Below are 12,379 nucleotides of genomic sequence, written 5' to 3' on the forward strand. Positions count from 1 at the left end.
CTGTTTTTCTTCTATTTGGTCCTGAAATACTTTTACACAGTATTTTTTTTAAAAATTTTTATTTGTTTTAATTAGTTATACATGATAGTAGAATGCATTTATGTACTTTGATATCTGTAGATGGGATATAATTTCTCATTTTTCTGAGTGTTCATGTTATAGAATCATATTGATCATGCAGTCACATACATACATAAAGTAATAATGACTGTTTCATTCCATTATCTTTCCTATCCCTAAATCCCCTTTCCTCCCCTTTTTTTCACTTCCCTCTACCTAGTCTAAGGTAACATTTTTCTTCTCTTATTGTGAATTAGCATCTTTATATTAGATAAAACATTTGGCCTGTGTTTTTTTCGGATTGGCTTATTTCACTTAGCATGATATTCTCCAACTCCATCTATTTACTAGCAAATGTCATAATTTCATTCTTCTTTAAAGCTGAGTAATATCCCATTGAGTATATATACCCCTTTTTAAATCCATTCATCTATTGAAGGACACCTAGGTTGGTTCCATAGTTTAGCTATTGAGAATTGAGCTTCTTTAAACATAGAGTGGCTGCATTACTATAATATGTTGATTTTAAGTCCTTTGGGTATAAACCGAGGAGTGGGATAGCTGGGTCAAATGGTGGCTCCTTTCCAAGTTTTCTGAGGAATCTCCATACTACTTTCCATAGTGGTTGCACCAATTTGCAGTTCCATCCCAGTATTTTTAATATTCTTCACACAATATCTATCTCTTTTTTCCTTTCATCATTTGTTATAATCACATCCTTCTTTATACCCTCAATTTCTTGCCTCTGTCTCCCTTCGTCATACTCCCTAGAAAACCCTGTATCACCACATGCACCACACTTGCATCAGAGTACCTGAAAGTGACTGGGGAGGAAACCTAACTATAATGGCTGGATTTTCTATTAATCTGTCAATGGAACCTTTTTAATGCTGCTAGTAAACCCTATGATATTTCATTCTAGAGTTATTTGCACTTCCTTACAAGGTTATGCCTTACCTCAAAACTATAAAACCTCCTGTCTTATCTTCACACTTAGTTGATTATCTTGTTCTTTAATGGAAACAATCAGAAGAGTATTATTCAAGGATTAAACCTACCTGTCTGGCTACAATAGTTGTAATATCTATACGTTCTGTCTTTTCTCTTACTACAATGCCCTCTAAGGCCAGTCCTTATATTTGTACAATGAATCTAATCCCCATTCACTTTAGAACATTGTTTTTCAGATTGTTCTGTCTCTCTTTTCTGACTTCAATTTGTCCCCTGGGATTAGATAAGTCTTATCATTATGCTAACATGGTGTAATGGCTCCCATCTTTTAGAAATCCTTTGCATTAATCTGGATTCCTTCCAAATAACAAAACCATTTAGAAATATAGTTACCTATTTACATGCGCGCGTGCACACACACACACACACACACACACACACCCCAATACATACATACTTAAGTAAATTGACTCTATGCAGTTATGAGCTGGCAAATTGAAATCTGTAGAAAAGCCAGCCAACAAGTTGGAAACTCAGTCAGGAATTATACTGCATTGAATCAGATCTGTAAGGCAGGCCAGAAGCTTAGTATTTTATGCTGCAGATGTCAGAAATTTCTTTTGAGAAGTTTGTTTTTTCTTTTAAACCTGCATCTAATTGTGTGAGGCCCACTCACATTAAATCTCATTTGTTTAAAATCAGCTGAATTTAGATATTAATCATATCTACAAAATACCTTCAAGGTAATAAGTCGATTAGTGTTTGATTAAATATCTGACCAAGGTAATCTAGCAAAAATTGACATATAAGACTGATTATCACAAATCCCTTGTTTTGTCATGCCCCTCAGCTACATTCTCATCGCTCCTTTTCTGTGCTACAAATCACAAAGAATGATTTATATGTACTATTTTACTCAGTATCCTCATAACTCTCTTTGTACCTACTCCTGTCAGGTTTCTGTTTCTAACACTGCACTGCCTGTGTTGTCGCCTGGTTAACAGTTACCTTCTCTGATTGGTAGATCCCCCCTTTTATTAAGTTGCATTATAATATACATAACAGTAGGATTTTTTGTTACATGTTCATGCACAATTGCCAATATCTCTTTCCCTTTCCTTTTCCTTCCCCTGGTCCCTTTCCTGTGTTTACTGGTCTCCTTTCTAATTTCATACAACCTCCACCACATTTTTTTCTTCTTTTTTTTTTCACAAGCATCTGCATAAGGGAGAAAACATCAGACTTCCTGAGTTTGACTTATTTCACTCAACATGATGTCCTCCAGTTCCATTCATTTACCACCAGATTACATTATTTCATTTTAGTCCCTGAATAAAACTTCATTGTGTATATATACACATTTTCTTTCTCCATTCATCTGCTTTTATTCTGGTTGTATAACTTGGCTATGTGAATTATGCTGCTATAAACAAGGGTATGCATATCTTGCTGTAGTATGATGACTTTAATTCTTTGGCATAAAAATCAAGAAGTGTTATTGCTGGAACTTAGGGTGGTTTCATTCCTAGTCTTTTTGTTTTAATTATTCGTTTTAGTTCCATATAATATTAGGATATATTTTGGCATTAATCACAAAAAATGGAATATAACTTGCTTTAATTTAGCCCCTAGTACTTCTCCCCTTGACCTTTCCCCCTCTTTTTGTTCCCCTCCCTATCTCCTACTGATCCATCTGTAATTTATAGTTTTTTTAAAATTAGTGTCTTATAGATGTACTTGATGTTGGGATTCACTGTGGTATATTCATGTGTGTATACATATGAAAGTTCAGTCGATTCATTCCACTGTTCTTCCCTTTTCCTATCCTTCTTTCCTTTGATTTTTGGAGACTGGCTTATTTCACTTAGCACGATAGTCTCTATTTTCATCATTTGCTGGCAAATGCCATAATTTCATTCTCTATGGCTAGTACTCCATTGCATGTATGTATATGTGTGTGTGTATATATATATATATATATATGATTTTTCTTGAGCCCTGTTGAAGGGCTCCTAGGTTGGTTCCATAGCTTGACTATTGAAATTGTGCTACTATAAACATTGATGTGGCTGTATTCCTGATGTATGCTGGTTTTAAATCTTTTAGATATACATCAAAAAGTGAATAGCTGGGTCATACGGTGGTTCTATTCCATAGTCTTTTGAGGAAACTTCATACTGATTTCCATAGTGGTTATACTAATTTACAGTGTTACCAAGAGTGTAAAAGTATTCATTTCCCCACACATCTTTTCCATTTGTTGGTTTTTTTTTTAATTCTTGATGGCTGCCATTCTAATTTGAACAAGATGAAATCTCAGTGTATTTTTGATTTGCATTTCCTCATTGCTATATTTGTTGGCCATTTGTACTACTTCTTTTAAGAAGTGTCTGTTAAGTTTATTTTTTTCATTTATTGTTTGGTTTTTTTGTAGTCCTTTATATATTCTAGACATTAAATCTTCTGTCAGAAGAGTAGCTAACAAAGCTTTTCTCTTTTCTCTTCACACTCTTGTTTTCTTTGTTGTGCAGAAGCTTTTTAAATTTGATGCTGTTCCATTTATTGTTTCTTGGTGTTATTTTCTGAACTTTAGGAATCTGTAGAAAAAGTCCTTGCCTGTACCTCTATGAGAATGTTGACCCTACATTTTCTTCCAGCAGTTACAAAGTTTCTGGTCTAATTTCTAGTTTTTGGTTTCTTTTGAATTGATATTGGTTCAGGGTAAGAGATAGGAATAGAGTTTCATTCTTAGACATATGGATATCCAGTTTTCTTAGCACCATTAATTTAAAAAGGCTATCTTGTCTCCTGTGTATGTTTTTGCTATCCATGACTATATCTTTTTGGGCTTGTCTGTGTCTTCTATTTTCTTCCATTGGCCTATGGGTCTGTTTTTATGTCAGTACTATGCAGTTTATATTACTATAACTCAGGTATAACTTGAATTCATTTATTGTGATTCCTCTCCAGCATTGTTTTTTTTTTTTTTTTTTGGCTTAGAATTGCTTTGACTATTCTGTGTCTTTTATTCTTCTAACTGAATTTTAAGACTTTTTGTTTTTCCTAATTCAATAAATGATGTCATTTGTATTTTGGTTGGGATTTCACTAAATCTCTACTTTGATTTTGATAGTATGACCATTTTAACATATTACTTCTTCCTTTCACTGGAGCTCTTTCTACCTTGTGTCTTCAGTTCTTCAGCGTTCTATAATTTTCATTGTAGAAGTCTTTCACTTCCTTGGTTCGATTTATTCCTAGTGCTGGGTTTTTTTTGGGGGTGGGGTGGGGTGGGGGGGAGTATTATAAATCAAATTATTTTCCTGAGTCTCTGCATATTCATTATTGATATATAGGACGGGTTATGTTGATTCTGTATCTTTAGCAGTTATCTTCTCATTGCCTAGGTCATTGAGCAACTCACGGATGTCACCTTTCTTTCTTCTTGGAACACTGTCTTTGCATGTTTTCTGGAAACAAGTATTATCCTATAGGTTTTAACTAAACTGCACATATTGAATTATCTTTAAGACTCAGTCTTCAGGTTTTTTTATTAAGTAATGAATAAAGTGTAAAATAGTTTGTGTTAATTTTTTTTCTTTTTTTTTTTAGTTGTAGTTAGACACAATATTTTAATTTATTTTTATGTAGTGCCTCACCAATGAGGTACAGCCCCATCCCTTCTGTTAACTTTTTGTTCACTGCGACAAAGTACCTGAGAAAGTCAAATACAAACCATTTTGACTTATGATTTTACAGATGTGAGTTTATGTTCAGACAGTTCAGTTGTTTTGGAGCTTATTGAGGCAGTACATCATGGTGAAAGGGCACGATAGAGCAAAGCTGCTCATCTGCTGGCAGCTAGGAAGCATAGACAGAGTGGGGTGCTTGGAGAAGAGTGTTGGGGAAAAAATATACCCTTCAAAGTTATTCCCCCAGTGACCTACCTCCTTCAACTAGGCACCATCTCCTAAAGTTTCTATCACTCCCAAAGCTACAGACCAAGCTTTCAACACATTACCCTTTGGAGGAACATTTCAGATACCAACCATAACACAGTTCCATGGTTTAATTATTTTTCTGAAAATATAATCATTCTGAGAGGCATAATATTCAAGAGTTCATATTCAAAGTAAAAAATGTTACATAGTGACATACTACTTATCTATCCCAATCTCAAATTCTTTTCCCTGAAGAAAACTAAAATTTCTAGTTTCAAAAATATTTTATGTGTATAATAGCAAATACAGGTTCAGTGAGAGGCAGTGTGGTATAATGATTGGGAGCTTGGAATATGGAACAAATCTGCTTGTAATCAAATTTTCTACCAGTCACTGGCTGTGTAACCACTGTCTCTTAGCTGATCTGAATACATACGTGCAAAGAGCTTAGAAGACTGTTTGGTATGTGAAAATAAATGACATATTTATTCTTTCTGCTAAATGATTTTGTAATATAAATAACATCAGGCATTTTGGCTCTCCCCCCTTAAAACACACACACACACACACACACACACACACACGGCAAGCTTTTTTTAAAAAAAATTCTTTTCTTTCTTTTTTTTGATGTTGATTGACCTTTATTTTATTCATTCTATGTGCTGCGCTGAGAATCTGACCCAGTGCCTCACTCATGTTAAGCAACTGCTCTAACACTGAGCCACAACCCCAGCCCCAGCGCAGGATATTCTTTACAACAAACAAATCATACCTGATATTTTTTCCTTTGGCCAGTAATTTTTCATCAAATATTTTTGCCATCCAGTTTTATAGCTCTAAATACCAATGTCTTTGATAGCAACTTCCAAACGTTTTACCTACTGGACATTGCCACTTAAATACATAATTAGCCGGGGTGGGGGCACTTTTTAGGTACCTTTGTTGCTTCTATTTCTCTGATTTCCTTTATTATAATTTTTAAATTTCCTTCATTATAATTTTTAAAATTTGTTCACCTACAGTGTTAAAATATACATTATATGTAACCATTTTTTCTACCTCTTGCTGCCACCTTAATCTAAGCCATCATCACTTTACTTTTAAATTATTGTTTAGCATTTTAAGCAAAAGATTTTCAGCTCTCCTTCACTCTTCTCCTGTTTGGTTTTTTTTTCCTCCACTTTTACTCTCAAGTAGAGTCAGGTGCTTTGTTCTTTTTGTATCTCTAACACATCAACCAATGTTTAGTATATATTGGGTTGATATGTGAGTGAGGAAGCACTAAATAAGTGCTTTGTGAACTATGTGGAGTAAAAAAAGAGTTTTGTTTACCAATCTGTCACAAACTAGTACTTTTGTAAAATGCAATCAAATTGAATTTAGGAAAAATGAAATATGTATTTATTAGTGTCATTTTATTAGCTACAACATACTGTCAGATTGCTATCAAAATTTCTAAGCACTCTCAAATTTGTACTTACAGTATCCTTATAAGAAACCTTTTTTGGTAAGCAGCTGTTTGCTGACCATACTCTCAGCACAGTACTAGATAATGTTCATCATTCTATAACCCACAGTTAAAAATGTAAAAACTAAATGAAATATTACTCTCCTTGGTAGAGAAGAAGAAGGCACTTCAAACCCTCTGTCATAATATGAAGGCTAAATCCCGTTGGATTACTACTTTATTAAAAATTTATTTTTGGTAATACTAGTAAAATTTAATAAATACTCTATGCATTAATCAGTCGTTTTCAGGGGACTAAAGAAAACATAATTGTCAAGTTGTATCTATCTCATAAAAGTAGAAGACTATTCTCGATCTATTTGTTTATGTGTTGATAAGAAAAGTAAAACTTTTGGTGAAGTCTTAAATTTACAGATTTAGAAATATTTTAACTCAAAGAGTAAATTATATTATATATGGCACTTTCCTGAAAATGTTTGCTCATTTTGCATTTTTTGTTTATTGTCGTAAGTTGATTATTTTCTTGTTTATATATCTGAGCTGAGAGGAGAGTCATTTCATAACAGAGTTTAGTATCAGGATTCATAAAAAGATACATAGCTGAAAGCAAAAATGACTAAACTCAAGAAAATCTGTGCCTCATTTTCCACTGGTAATTCCAGGCGGAGTTTATGTGTTAGTTTTAATACTTTCCAAATCCTTGATCTTCAGTTCATTTTGCTTTAGAGATCCGGAAGTTTATACTGAACCCCTGTTGGTTATCACTTTGTGTGCTCAGAATGCCTCACTCAGATAGTTTGTCCCAGATCCTTCTGTCTTTGAGCTATTTTCCTTTCTAATATAGATTAATTAAAAAAGACTTTTTTTTACCTTTATTTGTAGAGTCACATATTCTACTGTTGACAATGTATAAATAAACCTGCAAAACACTAGCTTGTATTTTGAAACACAAGAATGTTTCTCAGTGTATTATTTGCGATATCATATCTCAGGAAAAGAAGTATTAGATGCATATCTAAATTGTCATTAACTTAAATGTGTTTGTTTTCAGGATTTTTGTTTTATATTTTGGTTTTAGGGCAGCAACAGTGTTGACATGAAACTGGCCAAAATATACAGTTTAAGAAGAACATTGGGAGTATGCAGATAGATCAATAATAGATTAATAGATAAGTAAATAGACATCAATCCAGCATTATGTATGTTATATATGTAATTAAAAGGAAATAGAATTTTAAAAGAAATGTATGCTCATTTTTAGTTAAATTGATATGTTAGCAGATATGTGAATCAGTTCTAAAGCACTGGACAGCTCATTTTTTATTAGTGAACATTTATATTTGGGGATGAATTACCTAAAAGGAACAAAAAGGGAAGTTATTTACCAACACAGAGTGTCTTATTTCTTTACCAGTATTTCCCATACTCTGTCTCAACAGTGAAGACAAGTATGAATGAATAGACAAATAAAAATTTGAGATTCATGTTCATACTGTTGAACAGATGATTTACAAACAGAAGTTTGAAAATATTTAATAGGATTTACAAATACCAGGTGAACATTTAAGAGTACATTAACACTGTGACTGAAGAGAGTATCTTAATTGGAAATTCACAGAATGCATTTTTTAAAGAGTTCAATATGATCAGTGTTTTTTTTTTGAGTTGAAAATTGTGCAGCTCACTGAAGTGAGAAAAAGAGGGAGAAGACCATCTTTGGTGTTACAAGGATCATAAATTGTAAACATTTAAGGGACCTTGATGTATGTACATAAAGGCATTAAGGAAACATTTGTACACACAGATCTGGTGGTCAGAAGAGAGATATAAGCTTGATATAAGCTTGATTAGTATGCCAACGCTAAGGTGTTTGTATTTGGAAGTAGAGGGAAGAGATTGTTTAAGATGCTGCTTAAATCTTTCTGGCTGATAATTAGGATGAAGCTCTTTTTAACTAGGCAATGTTAACAAGCCCAACAGATTTTTTTCTTAAGGAAGAGAAAATTATGTTCAAGACTAAAAAAGATGAGTTTATTTCTATAAAATTACCATTTTGAAAAGTTTAAATTTCCCTGAGTTATAAAACAAATTGTACTTTTATCTTTTATTCATTTGCTGTATAAATTTGTAATCCTTTGGATGAAAGTATGTTTTGTAGGTGAATATTATAATATTTCTTATATTTCATAGCCATGAAGCTCATGACTTCTCTGGTGAATGTTGCCTTAAACCTCAGTATTCATCAGGATAATACACAGAGACAGTATGAAGCTGAGAGAAATAAAATGATTGGGAAAAGAGCCAATGAAAGGTTGGAATTACTAATTCAGAAACGTAAAGAGGTAAGCAAATTTCATTGTAACTGATGGAATATGTAGTAAATGTAAGTAATTTTTCTTTGTTCTCTGCAGAAAGGTTTATATTGATTATTATTATTAGTTGTTCAAAACATTACAAAGCTCTTGACATATCATATTTCATACATTTGATTCAAGCACATTATGAACTCACATTTTTACCCCGTATACATATTGCAGATTCACATTGGTTACACATCCACTTTTTTACATACTGCCATACTAGTGTATGTTGTATTCTGCTACCCTTCCTATCCTCTACTATTTTTAAAATTTATTTTTAATTTGTTTGATCTCAGAGTTCTCAGATAAAACTGGAATGTTCATTGCTGATTGGCTAAGTGCCTTCTGAGGTAGACAAAGATCATAGACAAATCAATTTTCAAAAGAAGGCTGTCTGAAACTTAGGCAGCTCAGAAAGGTTGTCAGGGTATAGACTCAGAAAGCACAGTAAATAATTAAGTCATAACTGTAGGCCAGAAAAGTTGTGTTTCTAGGAGAAAGCCAAAGCCTGCTGATATATAAGGTATTACTGTAAATTAGGTTGGTCCAGATTTTGTTTGTTGTTGTTCATTTGTTGTTTTCTTTTGTTTTTTGTTGTGCTCATGATTGAACCCAGGAACTCATGCAAGCTAGGCAGGCTTTCTACCAATGAACTATACCTCCTTCCATTGGGCCCAGTTTTAGACTGTTTTTTTTTTTCTTTTGGGTACTGGAGATTAAAACCAGAGATGCTTTACCACTGAGCTACATTCCCAGCCCTTTGTATTTTTTTATGTCGAGACAGGGTATTGCTAAGTTGCTGAGGCTGGCCTGGAACTTGTGAGCCTCAGCCTTCCAAACAACTGGGATTACAGGTGTGAACTACTGCACCTGGCTTAGAATAACATTACACATATATTTTGAAACATTTTAAAACTGGATTTTTAATAGGAACATTTTTATCATCTAATTGGAAGTAAAATTTTTAGATTTGTAATAATCTACCTTGTAGCTTGAGAAAAGAGTATCATATTGCTGAAAAGGAATTGTGTGTGTGTGTGTGTGTGTGTGTGTGTGTGTATGAATAATGTGTTATTCATGGGTAAGAAAAAGCAATGTATCTCTAATATATTTTTTAAGAGAGAGAGAGAGAGAGAATATCTTTTTAATAGTTTTTTAGTTTTCAGCAGATACAACATCTTTATTTGTATGTGGTGCTGAGGATCGAACCCAGGCCACACGCATGCCAGGCGAGCACGCTACCATTTGAGCCACATCCCTAGCTCTCTCAAATATCTTTATTATCCATTTTGTATAAGTTTTATAGGACTGCTGGAATGATGTACCACTATCTGAGTAATTTGAACAAGTGAAATTTATTTTCTTGTACTTTTGGATGATAGCTGTCCAAAATCAGGGTGTTGACAAGACCATGTTCTCTCAAGGCGTTAGGGAAAGATATGTTCTAGGCTTCTCTCCTAAGAGCATGACTCCAGTCTTCATGATGTTCTTCCTGTGTATGTTTGTCTGTCTTTACATCTGTTCTATTTATAACCAGTACAAGTCATGTTGAATTAGAGGCCTGCCCTACTCTAGTGTGACCCCATTTTTAAGAATTGTTTTGTCACAACCTTGTTTCTAAATAAGGCCATATTTTGAGTTACTGTGCATTACAACTTAATTGTACAAATTTTTGAAGAACATTTTTTAACCCCTAACACATTATGCTTGAAATGTTGTGGAGGTAAATATTGGAAAAGGGCTTTATTAAGTATTGCCAACTAAAATGTAGGACTCTTCTCTTTTTTTAATGCTTTTATTAATTGTTGATGGATCTTTATTTATATGCGGTACTGGGAATCAAACCCAGTGCCTCACATGTGCTAACCAAGAGCTCTACCACTGAGCTACAACTTCAGCCCGTAAAATGTAGGACTCTTATGAATCAGTTTTCTATAGTAATTAATAAAGCAAAAGGAATTTTTATAACTTACAATAAGTTACCATAATTTGAATGATTTACTCAAAAAATACAAATGGTGCCCTATATGATGAATTACTTAAAATTATTTTTACCTTACAGTAGAGCAAAAGCCATATATATTTAGAATAAAACTCTGCTTCAAATTTTATTTTTCTTTTTTTTCCAGGCTAGTAGTACATATATTCTCCTGATGCTGGACAGTAGTGGTTCACATTCAGCTACACAATCATAATACTCTCTGAGGTATACTGTATTGCCAGTAGTTTTTTTTGGATATTGTGTTGTCAGTTTTTTTATCCCATCATGGCTACAAAATTCCCGTCTATGTGTATACATTAGATGTTCAACACTCTATTATAAAATAGGCTTTGTGTTAAATGATTGCCCATCAGCAGGCTACTAGTTTAAGTGTTGTGAGCACATTTAAGGTAGGTTAGGTGATGCTGTGATATTTGATAGGTTAAATGCATTGCTGACTTAACAATATTTTAAACTTAAAATGGATTGATCAGGATATAATACTATCTTAAGTTAAGGAACATCTTTCCCTGTTCTCAAACTTAGTAAAATCTGAAATAGCATACAGCAAAGAATAAATCTGAAGGAATTTTATTATCATGTTTTTAGCAATAGCAAATATGTCACTGGACATTATTACACAGCAAATGATAAGATAAATTGGAATAATAAATACCATATCAAGGGCTGGGGATGTGGCTCAAGCGGTAGCACGCTCACCTGGCATGCGTGCGGCCCGGATTCGATCCTCAGCACCACATACCAACAAAGATGTTGTGTCTGCCGAGAACTAAAAAATAAATATTAAAAATTCTCTCTCTCTCTCTCTCTCCTCTCTCACTCTCTCTTTAAAATAAATAAATAAATAAATAAATAAATAAATAAATAAATAAATACCATATCAAGTGTCATGTTCTAGCACTGCTTTTGAGTAGTAAATAAACTTTATCTCTAATCACTGATGTTGCCTGAAACTTATCTTTCCTGTAGTAGTTAATTTTGTTCCATTACACCACTATTTTCTCTTATGCCTCCTAATTGAGGAACTTGGCCTACTTTCAGTTGTGAATTACTCAGATGGAAAGTAATATTTGGATACTTTAGATGGAGAAGGAAGTTCTTATAGAATGACAGATATATTGATCACTGATGATCCCTTATCTAAGGAAAACAACACCAAGCCAAAGACCTGATTTGGTGAGATGTGTAGAAATTTAGGCCTATTCACAAAGCAGATGATACTTTGGAGATAGGAGCCTGATCACTTTACCTTGTTAGTCATTGTGTAGTATATATCTATTTTTTCTTCTTGTTTCTTTTCTCTTTAATAAATGGGGACTGAATCTAGAGGCACTACTGAGTTCTTTTTCAATCCCCAGTAGTTCTTATTTTTTTATTTTTAGACAGGGTCTCACCAAGTTGTGGAGGATCTTGCTAAGTTGATACAACTGGCCTCAAACTTGAATTCCTCCTGCCTCAGGCTCCTGAGTCCTTTAAATTACAGATATTCACTACCATTCCTAGCTAATCCGTGTCTATATAGAGACAGCAAGAGATTTAAGGTGATAGAGCTGTAGAAATAATGCAAGTATACTGGTTATTTCAAACATCTATTGCA

The 12,379-nt window shown here is 33.5% G+C and overlaps 1 protein-coding gene across 1 annotated transcript in view; it reads left to right on the forward strand.

Annotated features, from left to right (window-relative positions):
- Nucleotides 1-12,379, forward strand: part of LOC144364733 (cohesin subunit SA-1-like) — a 59,950-nt gene that overhangs the window by 30,028 nt on the left and 17,543 nt on the right. Inside the window, exon 2 of the mRNA XM_078035808.1 lies at nucleotides 8,611-8,762. Within this exon, the coding sequence (XP_077891934.1) occupies nucleotides 8,613-8,762 (150 nt within the window). The 5' untranslated portion in view covers nucleotides 8,611-8,612. The remainder of the gene's footprint in view (nucleotides 1-8,610; nucleotides 8,763-12,379) is intronic.

Source organism: Ictidomys tridecemlineatus, unplaced genomic scaffold, assembly GCF_052094955.1.
Source record: "Ictidomys tridecemlineatus isolate mIctTri1 unplaced genomic scaffold, mIctTri1.hap1 Scaffold_103, whole genome shotgun sequence".
NCBI lineage: Eukaryota > Metazoa > Chordata > Mammalia > Rodentia > Sciuridae > Ictidomys > Ictidomys tridecemlineatus.